The sequence below is a fragment of the Thermobia domestica genome, chromosome 2 (assembly GCF_964235325.1).
Source record: "Thermobia domestica chromosome 2, izTheDome1.hap1.1, whole genome shotgun sequence".
Taxonomy (NCBI): Eukaryota; Metazoa; Arthropoda; class Insecta; order Zygentoma; family Lepismatidae; genus Thermobia; species Thermobia domestica.
This window is the reverse complement of record NC_137455.1, coordinates 58,972,678-58,987,611: the sequence shown is the minus strand read 5'-3', so window position 1 is coordinate 58,987,611 and position 14,934 is coordinate 58,972,678. Positions and strand designations below refer to the sequence as shown.

The following is a 14,934-nucleotide window of genomic DNA, read 5'->3' as shown; positions in this document are numbered from 1 at the left end:
CTCATGAAAAACAGGACATATACCTACACCACAACCAGTCTCGGACTGGGGGGTATAGCGCCCAGGCAGGAGCCTCACTTCGAGGGTCTCATCTTCCCTCCCCGTATGGCATGTAGGAGCATTGATGGGGCCCCAATACACATTTAGCAACATGATGCTGGGGTCCCATTCTTCATATTGTTGAAATATATTCTTACTAGGCCACAAACGAAGGGTCCCAAGCAGGACCTTACAACAGTGTTAGTTTCATTCCAATAATGGGACCCCATGACTACATACAATGCTGGGGGCTACCGAACTCTGAGAACGTAACAAACTACGAAGTGTATCTATACTCCAAGACATTAGACATGTTTTATCTTACTTTCCGTGTTATTCAATATTCATTATTATATATATTTCAAAAAAGCCCCGCAGGGATTCCTGCCTTCCTGTCCTGGCTAGTCCGATTCTGACCACAACATATCTTACGCAATTTCATCTTGAATCTCATTCCCAAATATTTTATTACAATATCTTAACAAATAACAGTAGCAGCGCTCAAAATTCTTTGAACACCCCTTTTCTGCACATTTGGTTTTCCATTATTTAAAGAATCAGCGCAAAAAAATTCATTCCGTATGACACGCTTCCATACTTATTCCTCTTATCTTTAAACCACGAAACTTAAGATGATAGCCACCTACACACAAATAAATAAACACACACACGCACACGAAAGGGCTACAATCCACAAATCGTTATATTTTATAGGACCATCGTAACCTGAACTAGAGTGTTGTCAGACCTGACTGGTAAAAAAAAGTCATTTTAGAGTTTTACGGTGTCGAACATTTGTCGTTCTTTCCTTCTACATTTGGTAAGTGACATCCATGTGTTACGTATACTCTGAATTTATTGTTCACAAACTTTTAAACCAACAATTAGAAACTGCAAAAATAAATAAAATAAATAAATAAGATATTGGCTAAATGTTCAAAATGGAGATTTTTCCCCAAACATTTGATAAACTGATTTTGAATATATTAGTCTCTACACTGTAATGCATAATTTGACACCACAATCGTGTATTGGAATTAATTCGGAATGAAGTGAATATTTGATCTTCTTAAATTCTACTTATATTGCCATGACAGAGTTTGTTGCTCCAGCCTCATGTGATTCACTAGCTGCATATTTTAATGCGCATGTTGAATTAATATTGATATTTAAGATGCATCAAAGGAAATTTGACATTCCAAGAAACTTTATTTTACAAATTTCCTAAAATCTTAGTAGACAATTTCAGGGGCCGATGAACTTGCAAGGTATTAAGCCCTCAAGTTAGCTATGGTAAAAAGTGGATATAACTTTCAACATTTTTGTTTCTTCCTTTCTTGTTTTGGAATAGTTTAAAACAAGAAAAGAAACATTAGATACGACTTCGTCTCACTGGTCACTTTACTGAAAGTTTCGATTTGGAGTGTCCTTCGACGTTAGAGACCTGGGTTCGATTCTCGGTGGGATTTCATGTGGCTCAAATCCCACGTTAAGTTGTAGGCACTGGCACAAATCCCGGGGGATGAGGGGGACGTCCCCTTCAATCTTGGAACGCGGGGGACTGTCCCCCCAATAATCCGATTTGAAATGTGTCTTTTTGGGAAAAAATGGGATGATTTGTGTCCGATTGCCACAGGGGGAAAGTGAGATGAAATTGATGTCCCCCAGAATAAACCTCAAATCTGCCCGCCTCCCAATGCTGAAGACAACTCTGCTCCCTGATCCTCCACACGATTGTTTTTCAACTTCACAAACATTTTGAGCATGGCATAACAACAACAACTAAAAAGATCTTAATTGTCCCCAAGGAAGCCGATTTCTCTATAAATTTGGGGGGCCCATTCAGATGAAGAAGATGAATGGGCACCCCAAATTTACAGAGAAGTCGGCGCCCTTGGGGACAATTGAGATTTTTTTTTTTTTTTTTTTTGTATATATGAAGATTTTAAGACAAATTGCACTGTAATTATGCCAAATATTGTATATTCACAAATACAATAGGGGGCACACATCAGCTTTGGGGCCCCCAGGATCGTCGTCCCCCAATATTGGGGCCCCCCAATATTGAAGACAGATTTGCGCCACTGGTTGCAGGTACAGGCCTCATTTAGCTCGCTGCTGAAAGGGATGCTAAACTCAAACATCAAATCAATATGCACGGTTAAAATCTGACGTAGGCAAATCTAACTAAATCTGACATAAATTTTTGTATGTAAAGTAAGTAAACTATTATTACAAAAATTAATTAAATAAGATGTCTGAATGCACGAAATGAAAAAAATGGGACTAGTATGCAAAAACAGAAATAGGTACACCAACATACCATGTAAAAGTGTCAACGTGTGTAATTTGTGCTATAAAGTGAACACAGGGTTGTAGATGTTCTGAGAAACACACAAGCATGTTACGTACATATACATGATATGATATTCTTCTGATGCTATGCGGCTAAGAGCCTTATTTTCAGTGCACGTGACTTCAACTAATGGCTCAATGTTGACACACTCAAACTTTTTTTTTTTGGTACGTCAGTATGTTTACCTCTGCCTCCGCACACTGTTCTCCAATTGTTTCAATATTGATATTCACATAACGTTTTAACCCATATAAGAAAAGGGAACCAGTACTAGAATTTGAAAATGGATTTCCTAGTAAATACTCACAAACATTACTCCTATTTCATGACAAACAAAACAAAGTTTTTCTGTTAAACAATTATCTTTTCATAGTATGTGCGCAGTTGCTACACTGTTATATTCTTACCGAACTCTACCGCCGAAACAAGGACCAGTTTTTTTTTTTTTTTTTTTTTTTAACTGCACCCCATCTGAGCACAGAAGCAAATTTTACCACACCGATATATACAGAGGAAAGATAGAAAATATCCTACATTTATTAACAGATCTGCACAACGTTCATGTGAATTCTGTTATTCGTGTCTGCAGTCATACATTAAAAAAGAAAAAAGAAGAATAACAAAAAAACAATGAGTCAAAACAGGAACTGTGTGTCTATCAAAGTTTATGTCTTGTGTCGCTTAAAACGGAAATGATTTCTTCGACAAGCTTTGTTCGTATGGTACGTTTATCATGACGACCTGCAAAGCGTACCCTAAACAACCCCTAAAGACAATGTTATGTATTTTTTAACTAACGCTCATCAAATAAAATTATTTATGATAAATATTATTTTTCATAATAACAAAAATTCAGAGTTAAAGCAAAGGATATGCTTCGAGTTCGAGTTTAAGAAGCCATTTGTATTGTACCTCTTCTACTCAAACATGAATGGTAGTAAAGCATATATTCTCGACGATTTCAAAGACATCATATACAGTTAGCTATCAAAATAATTGAAACACATGAAAAAAGAACATCTTTCCATATTAATATGATGCTGGGCTACCTTTTGTGCTTAAAACAGCTCTGATGCGACCGGTAAGAGTTATAGAGGTCATAAATGATATCGAGTGGAATATTATACAATTCCACGTGCAGTGAAAGAGAATGGCCGTGGGAATTTGGGAAGTATTCGCGTCCTTAAAATGGATACAGATATTCAATTATGTTCAAGTTTGAGGATTTGTTGTGTCAGGGAAGGTGTTCACCTTTATCCTGATGTTCCTCAAACCACGGCAAATACGTCTAGCTATGTGAATGGCCGTATTATTATCCTGAAATAAATCATCATTGTTCAGAAACAACATATGACGCACATGATGCCCTGCGTAATGGCAGCATAATCACGAACAGTGATGAGACCGGGAAGCGTTAGCACAAAACCCACTGAAAATTAGGATATTATGCTTTACATAGTGGCGTATTTAGAGGGGAGGCTATTGGACTCATGCCCTTCCCCCCTGAAACTCCACGTACAACAATAATCCTTCTTACCATTTCGAAGGAAAAATATGAGTGCTTATTCACGTGTCGTGCATAGCGCCTCCGAAACAAAATCCTAAATACGCCACTGTGCTCTACTGTATCATAGGTCCACCAAAGTGTTTCATGATTGGGCAGAGTCACTGAGGATTACACCTCTTTGGATGTTCAACATTCATGAACACTGCTCCTGGATTGAAGTAAAGTAAACGATGAGTCCTCTCAACATACGACACGTTTCCCGTCATAGCAATTCATTTTACATATGTATGGCACCATTGGAATCATGCTAAAGCGTTACAGTACATTATAGCGGTTACATCCTTGCAACCCGACTTCGTATGTCCATATCATGTAACTTGCAGCGGATACCGAGATTGTCAAATGAAGCTGTGAGAGGTGTTGTTTAAGTTATCCTGCCACACGCACCGTAGTCGTACGACGTTTTGAAGGACAATCCGCTTTAATGCTCGTCAGAACTGTCACAGGTTGTTCTTCCGATCATTGTTCCTCTTTGCTGATGTGGTTTTGCCGTGAGATTTGTGGGTCGTCATCATCTTGGAAACTGTCTTTCACGACACACGGAACACATTTGCCACTTTCGGGACCGCGGTGGCTCAGTGGTAGAGCGTTCACCTCTGGTGTGTGGGATCCTTGGTTCGATCCCAGCTCCCGCCAAGTGAACTTTGTGGTGGACAAACACCGGTGCATGGGTTTTCTCGGGGCTCTCCCGTTTCCTCCCACTTTCCACATTTCATTGATTTCTCATAATCACCGTCTCCTTTAGCCTAGCCGGCATAAGCGTGGGACGTAAAACTTAATATTTCATTTCACTTTTTTACATTTGTCACTTTCGTCGATCCCGCAGCATATAACCGAGCGCCAACAATTTGTTCTCTGAAAATCAGAAAGGTCGCCCATTTTACACTACCATCGTCTACTCAGATTATTGTACACTCCTGTTCTACTGCTTTTCAAGTAGTTTGGAATTCATGCTAACACACTACAGCCGCTATCCTGGCCTGTGCTCGCCGCCAGACCGATGCCAAGCCAAATATCTGACGTGTTTCTAATCCCAGATTTTGCCATTATTCTGATATCAATCTATAAGTGATTTCGAAAATAAAGTGTAATTTAGAAAACAGCTAATAGTTAGTTCCTTAAACTCCATTCCAAACTAAGTGAAATTTCAAAGTTTATTTAAAATTGAAAAAAACTAACAGGAAAGTGTTGATAAATATGTATTTATGTTACTTAAAGAATTAAACATAGAGTAGTTTGTTCAGATATACATTCTAGTTCTTTCAACTACATGGATGATGATACAGCAATATATATAATCAAAATTTAGTGAAGTGACATCAAGCGCTTATCACCGAGATAACACAGAGTCTTGAACAGGAAATATCATTCACATCTTGAAATATATCTTGATTCCTCTTCAAGAATAATTCTATCATGCCAATATTATTAGTTTGCTCTTTATTTTAGTATTAGCTGTGGATATTTTTGGTTCACATTATCTTGTCCACATTACAGTATTGACGTTCATCAGTAGCGTATTTAGGGGGAGGGCTTTCCGGGCTTAAGCTCCCCCGAAATCTTACTTACTATAGTAAAGTATATGAAATATCTTGCAGAATTTTCACATTTTCAGGCAAAGCGCTCCCCCGAAAGTTATCAAAGCCCCCCCCCCCCGAAACAAAATCGTAAATACGCCACTGACGTTCATTCTACTGCATGTATGATTCAATCACAAAATGATTATAATACTAAGTAGTTATTAATATTATTTCATAAAGCACACTTGGTAATAAATAGAGAAAAATATCTAATATATAAAAATATGTAAAATATGTATTACCTTGTAATTAAATATAAAGATAGATTTTGAAAGACACAGAAGACTCCAACACAGAGATCCGCAAATGCAAGATTAGCCAGAAAGAAATTAGTAATTGTCCTCAGTCTTCTGTGGAGAGTTACCACCAAGATCACAAGCAGGTTACCTGGAAAATAGAACAGACAAGTTGGATCAATATAAGAATATCATTGTATTTAATGGTAACTGGAAAGGTTGCAAGCAATATGAGCATCACTGTTAAAAGTTTGGCGTCTCTTTCTTAGGATAATATAAATAACATAAATAATAATAAGGTACTTGCGGTAAATAAGGCCCTTAGAGAATAAGACCCAGTGGAAAATTTCATAGGTTAGAATCACTGTAGGAGAAATCTGACAACATCACAAGTAGCGATTACTCACACAATGCCTGCTTGAGAGAGATCGTCTTCTTGTGCATGATTAGACGGAACACTGGGAGTGTTGAAGATCGAGATCGAGTGCCAGTTTCCATGTTGATATAATTTAGGGGGGGGGGGCAAAGTAAATTCATTTTCTCTGTGTCACTAATCCGAAGCTAACCCGAAACATCCTATATATTTGCGAGGATCATAGTATGTATTTGAGATAGTAGTTACTTCGTTTTAATTCGAAACATGTTTGTAGATAATGATTTATAAAATGACGAGTACATGGTCGGTAAATATGGCCCATCAAAAATCTACTGGCCCTCATTACCCTACAAAACGTGTAAGCATTATTAAATACTTAGAAACTGGCAACTTGAATGTGTGTTAAGTTGTTATTCTTTCTTGGCCAGTGCCGTCCGCTGTATTGGGGCGGTCTATCGTGTTTGGGCCTAGTTGTTAACTATGAGGTTCGCAGGTTCGAATTCTATGTTGGTTTTTCATAATGTAAATATTTATTTTTAATGCATGCGAATGGCTCATAAAACTGCTTTTGGGTATATTCTAAGCAAATTTTCGTGTGGTTCTGAGCGTTCGAGGTATCGAGATATCGTTCATTATGCGACAAAGAATGGATCGGTAACACGCGAAGCTGTAAAGGGTGCGATGTATGAGTACACGACGAATTGATTGGTTTGGACGACACCAATGATGAAGAATTCATTTGCTACAAGTTTTATCAAGTGTAAACATTGTTGAAAGTTTACATAGCAAAGGTGGAACAAACCCAGCCCTGCGGGGCTTCGAAAACCCTTCGCTCGCTGACACTTGGTAAGTAAATCGCTTTTTTAATCAATGAAGTTGTTCGTGCATAGTGAGTAATTACCACGTGACATTACGTCATGACTGGATGGTACAACTTCAATGTAAAGTTAACTACTCCAAGGAAAAGCGTATGTCTATTTTAGCACACTTCCTGGTGCCTCCGGCACCTACAACCCCTCGCATCGCGAGGGACCCACTTCTTACTATCCTGTTAGCTTATAACGTCATTGTTTATAACGGCTATCAGAAACCTTTAGGTAAATGGTGGAAAAAGCACAATTTATGCTTTATATATCACGTACAATAGCATATGAGTATTATTTTCATCGCATTTTAATGATATAAGTGTTATGAAAATTAAGGAGAAGTTTTAAAAACTTTCCTTGAAAACCGTTCGAACCCACGTCAAAACTCAGTTTCATGACTAGCCCACTCGCTAGCATGCTCGGCTACAAGGATCGACATCATCTGGCGTTCGACTTGTGCTATATTTATGGTATGTGGTGAGAAACAGAAAACTCCAATAAATCAGAACCGTGTATGCCTAAGATCGAGCATGATTAAAATATATACCGCACGCACAAACAACTAAGTTGCATAAAATAAGAATTTTTCAACCTAATATAGGTGATTTCACTGATTCTACACTCTCGCCATACGACTTTATCATCAAAATTTCAAATGTTTTAAACAAGCGACAATTTATTGAAAATTTCCCCTGGTTTTGTTAATTTTTAATTTTCATGTAATAGTAGCATTGAAGTTTACCAAACAATCATGTACGGTAATGTAATTCTCTTATGAATACTTGTTGCTTTGGAAGATTGCTCGAGCGGCATGTTGTATGGCATTATTGTGTAACGAGTCATTGCTTCGTTAAATAAATTCCAGGTCGGTAATTTCCAGTAAAAAAAAAAATGTAGATCACTGGAAGGTATGTATAAAAGAAACATTAAGTTTGATGTGCTATTTCCAATTTTTCATCAATTTGACAGGCGAAATTAAGCTCTTGAGCTTACGAGAGTTGACAAGACAGTTAGACAGTCAATTAGTCAAACATATTGACTGATAACCCTTAGAAGCCTCTGAAAGTTAGTAGTAACAAAGGAGCAGCAAAAGCATTAATCTAAAAGTTTACAAAAAGTACAGCAAAAAGGATTGAAAGGAGAAAATGATAATGTTCGTTCCTTAAGTATCAACTTTTTAAACGATTTACGTACGGTGTGTTCAGTGCATAAAACAATCAAGTCCACTTTTCGTTGTATTTTGTCTTCAAGCGCTCTATCAAAGCTCCCTTCAGAGCTTAAAAGATGCATGTCCCAATATTGTAAATATCTAAATATCTAAATCTTATAATGTAATAGCCAGTGATAAGTTTTCCGTGTGCTTAAGTTTACTGTACAAACTTCGTGTCTATTTCTCTGACAAGTTTGGTAATTGATTTGATTACCTTGTGGTCTGAATGATCATATTGCTAAATATTTAATCCTACTTGATCATATACGTAGTTTTCTTATTTTCAATATCAAATGTGAACAATAACGTTCAATAAATATTATGATCTTATAATCTTCAACATATCGAGTTATAATTTTGACAAAAGAAACACTGACCAAAGCTTAAAACACACTTTATTTTAAATTATAATAACGGTTTCTGATATCTAACATATCCTTCTTCAGCTTTAGTCAGTGTTTCGTTTGTCAAAATAATCAATCCAAAGCCATGGACAGTCTTATAATCGAGTTATAACTTTCAAAAAAGAATATCTTCGATTTTTTTTTTTTTTAAAAAAAAAGACCAATCTTCCTTAAACTATTTAAATCCTGAATGAAAACTTTTAACTTTTTAGTTTTTTGTCGAACTCGATGTGTAATCATAAAATGTTATAAGGTATATCATAAATTGTAATGATACTTAAAGCTCCTTTGGGTTTGTCAGTCCATGTTGATAAGGAAGAAAAATATTTCTCCTTACTGGGATGTTGTACAAGGAAAATTTTATTTTATTTACATTTTATTTACATTTTACATGGATACTGCTCATTATTTTAAATTAATTCTAAAAATGGCACTGTCTTTATATAAAATCATTTAGTAATAACAATAATACTACTTTTATTTTCATTATTATTATTATTACCATATTTTGTATGTAATTAACGTATTCCTTTGATGTTACAAGTTGATCAATTAATCCTTTATTACACCAAATAAAATTCCTTTCCTGATTGTGCTTTAGTCTGGCAGGTGTTGATGGCAATAGACAGTATTTATATGCGATTGAAATATTTCTTTGTCGAATGTCAAGCTTTTTTATTTATGTTAATAATAGAGATTACCATAAATATCACTCGTACAGGAAAATGGAAAATGACAATGATATATTAGTATCCACGTGCTGTTTTTTTTTTTTTTTTTCATTTTTAAAATTCAGTTCTTTGTTTTCATAATTATCCAGTTTCCTAACAAATTTCATTATGATAATAATTTATGACAAAAACAGCATATCAATTGCAATTAGAGAACTCTTGTGAATTGATATTGCTTTAGTGAATTACATGACACTGAAAGGGGAAAATGAATTAATATGCATTCTTTGCATATTTTATGTCTATCTATTTTCTGTAATTAATTTTGACACAATTATTGTGATATGATAATTGTGTTCTAATTGAGAGGTGTGCGTATAAATGTTTCGTCGTTCAGAAAAGTACCAGGGAGCATCAGAAACTAAGGTTATAAGGCCGACATCTCCGGAGTTTCGTCTCTTATAAAGAAGTGGCAATTTTAATATATGGAGTTGGCAACTGTGCAGAGTTTCAGCCACCTGCCACCTACGGCGCTAGTTGTAGGTAAACACAAATGGTGACTCGTTTGGAAAATTGGTCTCGCAAAAAAAGTCGGTTCAGTACTCGATTTATGTGGACGAAACATGTAACAGCTACTCAAATTCACCGGCAGCTTTTAGAAGTTTACAAAGAGACTAATGTCTCGTCAGCATGTCGCAGAATGGGGTTGAAAGGTTGCGGCTGGGAAAAGAATATATTACCGGCGAGGAGCGCAGTGGCCAACCCAGCACGGGATTAGCATCATCGACCAATTTTTCTACAGGCCGAACCTCGCTCCAAGCGACTTTCAATTGTTCCTACTCTTAAAGCAGCACCTAGGAGGCCGTTACTTCGCTTCAGACGATTTTTACCAGAAAAGAACCTTCAAACTCATCCCACGATGCGACAATTGCCTCAACCGATATGAAGAGTATGTCGAGATATAACCTAATGTAGGTACTATCTGTTGTCTGTATTGATTGTATGAAATAATATATACACATTTCACTGCAGGTTTTGTAACCTTACTTTCTGATCACTCCTCGTATAATACTGTGCATTGTACTATATTGTGGTAGCAATAAATATTTAAACGGTAAACGCTGATAGCATCTATATAAATGATATGAGTATACTCTGTGATTTATTTGTGGGTTTTGTAGAAGGGGGGAATATTTATGCAAGATTGTGTTCCGTATAGCAGAACAACTTTAAAGTGGGGTTGGGACAACGTTGTTTTTAAACCTATCTACTTTGAAATTATGGTACTAGTTTGATAGGCGACCCCCAAGTTCATTTTTTTCCACTTTATTAATGCGGTCTATATTGCGGTTTCCGACGTTGCACTACCTTCAGACGAAAGCCTGTTACTTTGTGTACCGGGATTACTTGCCTTTACATCTTCAGGAGCTTTTCTTTTATTAAAATATAGTCTAATATCAATTTCCTTATAACGTGCTTGTGAACGAAGAAGCTACCAATTCACAACTGCAGTGACTGCTCACTGATAACTGAAACTGTTTATTGTTATTATTATTATTATTATTATTATTATTATTATTATTACTTGCTACTCAGATGAAGAATGAAAAGCAGTGGTATCAGCTGCAAGATTTTTCTTCTAGAAACAATTTTATAAACAAGACCAGCATAGTTCGCGACAATTAACATACTAAAAGAGTAAAAAAAAAGTTACTAAAACATGAAGTTGAATCATTGTACTTTAAAACAGATTGTATAGCTTTAAAAAGGTGGAAAATATCTTCCCAGGCTGGGAAGACTAAATTAAACTTAGAGACAGGGAAACCAAAACTTAGAAGGGGGGAAATTCCCAGGCTTCCCTGGCTACATATAAATCCCTGAGTATACTGGATTAACTCTGTCTATAAAACAAAATTAAATAATCTGGTTCAAAAGAATATGACTTTTTACCCTATCTTTCTACACCTAAAAGGACCGTTTTCCAGCAAATGTACAATCTTGTTAAAGAGAACCTGACCACCCACCTTTCTTTGAAAACCTCTGCACTCTTACCTAACGTTGGAATTAAATTACAAGAAATATGGATTTATTTACTTATTGATCAGTTGAGATCTTTATTTACAAGTGAACTATAAGAATTTCCTACGTACGCTTTTTCGAACATGATTTTCTAAAGCAAAGTAGATGTCCAAGAACTTTTTTGAATAGGACTGTACATACGAAATTTTAATATTTTAACTGGAAATAAATATCGCATTAAGATAAATAAATTCATAATTATTTTATGGTTATGGTACTTATTTATGGAAAACAACTATAGATATTTTCAGAAGGCATGTCGGTTGCTTGTTTGCTTGCTTGCTTTAAAGGTTGTAATACTCTCAATTATACCAGTTTTGCCTATCATATACTAAGTTAGATAAATTAATCACTGGATAAAGAAAACCGATTATTATTATAAAATTAATATTGTGTGACTGTTTTGCCAACTAAATATTTTGCATCATCAGATCTAGTTAGGCTTCATCATATTTAGTTGGTAAAAGTGTATATTAATTGTGTAATAAAAGTTGGTTTGCTTTGTTCAGTGATTATCTAATTTTAGGTTGTATATGTGAACACGTGTCAAAGTATGCGAATGGACTAAAGCTATTACGTGTGCTGCTTATTTCCAAATGCTGTTTAAATTTAAGATTTGATCTGTTTGCATTCACAAAATAAAATGTAGTTCATTTTAACTTGAATAAATAGCAGAAATAATTTTGAATCCTTTCTTTTCAAAATTTAGATTGGTGGCGTCATTCTTTGACATAATCTATATTTATTTATTTATTTCATTTAAAGGAAAAGCATACCATTGGTTATTGCCCAATTACAGTATTCTAGGTTACAGTAATACTATTCATGTTATTAAGTAATTAATACAGCGAAGTAACACAACACTATCAGGACTATTCATGCAGGTTACTAGTTGAGTTGATTTCAGTTTAACGTCCCTTTCAGCAGTGAGGCTATATGAGACGTGGACCTAAAGTTTAACCTGTAATCCGAAACACATGCGCTCCGGTGGAAAATAGAATCCGGGTCTCCCATGCTAAAGGCAAGATCGTTAACCGCTTAGCCACGAGGAGTCTTTGCACTAGTTACTAGTATATAAGATGCTAGTATATATACGAGGGCGTTACTACTATATAAGATGTACAAAAGATACTGACTAAAACACAGCTAAACATAATTTGTCAATTTGTATTTTAAATTTATTGTCATTAAGAATATCTATTGTCGATCCAAACTAATGAGCCTGTATATCAAGAAAAATTGTATATGGTCTATGACAGTGGTTTTCAACCTTTTGGTATTAGCGAATCAACAGAAGATAGTGACCCTATTCGGTTCTAGCAAAGTAGACAGCAAACAATCCATTTGTAATTCTAGTATTTATTTTACGATATTTACAATTTAACGAATAAAATGTAACTAGATATAGAACACCACCATTTTGAACACCACTAAAAATTATTTTAATAGTAGTACTTGTTTTTCTTTGATTCTTTTAGAAAAAAAAATATATTTACAATTACTTAGTTGAAAGGAAAAATTCGAAAAATGTACAGGAAACTTATGGACGAAAGTGGAGAAAAAATGTATGTACAGAAAAAAAATAGTAAAGCATATACGAGCTGCATTAGTTCAGTGTATCTTATTATAACAGAACTTTTATACTAGGCAAATGATCTTTAAATGTGCTTTATGCGAGCATAAAAACTGTTTTCATATTAAAGTTACGTTTTGTACCACGTTTTTATTTTAATTACTGAATTATTTCTTTGTAATAAGGAAATGCCAGCTGGTTAATAATTTTAACAAAAAAAAAATCTCGACAATTTAGATGGTGTTTGTGAAAGTCACTACGTTGAAAAACAGACGGCTGGACGTCTGTCTGAATACCACGTTTATAAAATGTTTATATCCGTTGAAATATTGAATTCTCTTGAAAGAAAATTAAAAAATCACAAAAAATAATAAGATTCATTAATAAAGTATGTAAGGTCACATTTCACTAACAGATGACGCTCAAAAGATTGGAGAAATAACCTACTGCTTTTGAATTATGGATTTTTTTCTTTTACCAAAAAACTTTACACAATGAATCTTCTAAAGAAATAATTGAACTTCTAGAGAAATGTAAACGACAAGTGCTGAATTATATAAAAAAAATAATTTCTTTTAAATGTCAATCAACACAGAAGATGAAACAAAATCTATGTTAACACGGAAATTGTGTTGCATTCTGTATCTGCATCCCTTTATCTCCTCGTCGTATTTATTTTCACTTACGATCTTATACCAAATCACCAAATACAGGGTGTATCAAAAACCACATTACAAATTTGAAAACTCATATTCATTTTTTTATTTACCTTGTAGACGTGGCCTTGGTGTCATTTTGTAGCGAAATGCGTCATGTTTTGACTCATGTAGTACACTAGTTCAGAAACAAGCCACCGCAAACGCTAGCGGCAGTTGCAGCAAAGATGGCTGTATTTACTGGTCCCGTGCGTGCTAGTTGTGTGTTTTGTGTGAAGAATCCAAGTCTGCGACAATTCTGCAAGATATTTTTTGTTCAAAGTATGGTAAAAGATCCTCGCAGTAGGCCTATTTATCAGTAGCACAATGAAACTAGATGATCGGTAAGACACAACAAGTCTTCAGGTCGTCCTCGTACGTCTGTAGACGTTGTACAGGAAGCGAGACTTCAAATGGGATGTGTGCAACATCACCAATGAAGGCACATTGACCTCTTTAGGTATAAGGTTTTTTTTTTAAAAAAAACTTCATGTATTTTGCTACAAAATGACAACAAAACCATGTCTGTAAGCTAAGTAAATAAATCAATATGAGTTTTCTGATACACAATGTACACTCATGTCCAAAATTATTGTCGCATGTCTATAAATACGTTGTTGTAAGAATATAATTTGATAACGAATTCGTTCGGTATTGCTTATAATGTTAGTATGTGTATAATCGGCAAAGACATGTATGTGGTAAATTTCATGTCAAAAGAGCAGTAAATAAGAACAATAAAACGAAAATAAAACTTTCTTGTCCATTTAGCAACATTTTGTTTTACTCATTCCAATTTCCGTATTTATAATTCTTTTCCTATGGAATTTACCACAAATATACATTTCCCAATTATACACATAGTGTCAGTATTAAACGTGCCCTGCAAAATTATTATCAAATTATATTCTTACAAGAAGACAGTTATACCTGTAGATATGCGACAATCATTTTGGACATAAGTATACAATTCCGCCCTTAATACAGTCTTGCCTATGAATTTTAATCAATAATTAATTGAATATAATCTATCACTGTCACTTAATTCAACTTGAAGAAAACATTCGATAGTGTCCGACATAAAGGATTATTCTACCTAGGTATAAACTTTATTTTTTCAGTTACCATCGACCTCTATTCGTCTCACATATCCCTTTATTCACAACAAACTATTTAGTCAAGCGTTATCCCTGTTACAGTTCTTTTACATGTAAATGTCATAGTAAAAATACAGCTCACTACCTCGATTTGTACCTTTGCGAATGATTTGTTCCTCGTGCTA

The 14,934-nt window shown here is 35.0% G+C and overlaps 1 protein-coding gene across 1 annotated transcript in view; it reads right to left on the bottom strand.

The window, feature by feature from the left end:
• The window catches only part of LOC145672512 (trissin receptor-like), a 145,118-nt gene that overhangs the window by 54,506 nt on the left and 75,678 nt on the right, over positions 1–14,934 (bottom strand). Inside the window, exon 3 of the mRNA XM_081741675.1 lies at positions 5,785–5,929. Within this exon, the coding sequence (XP_081597801.1) occupies positions 5,785–5,929 (145 nt within the window). The remainder of the gene's footprint in view (positions 1–5,784; positions 5,930–14,934) is intronic.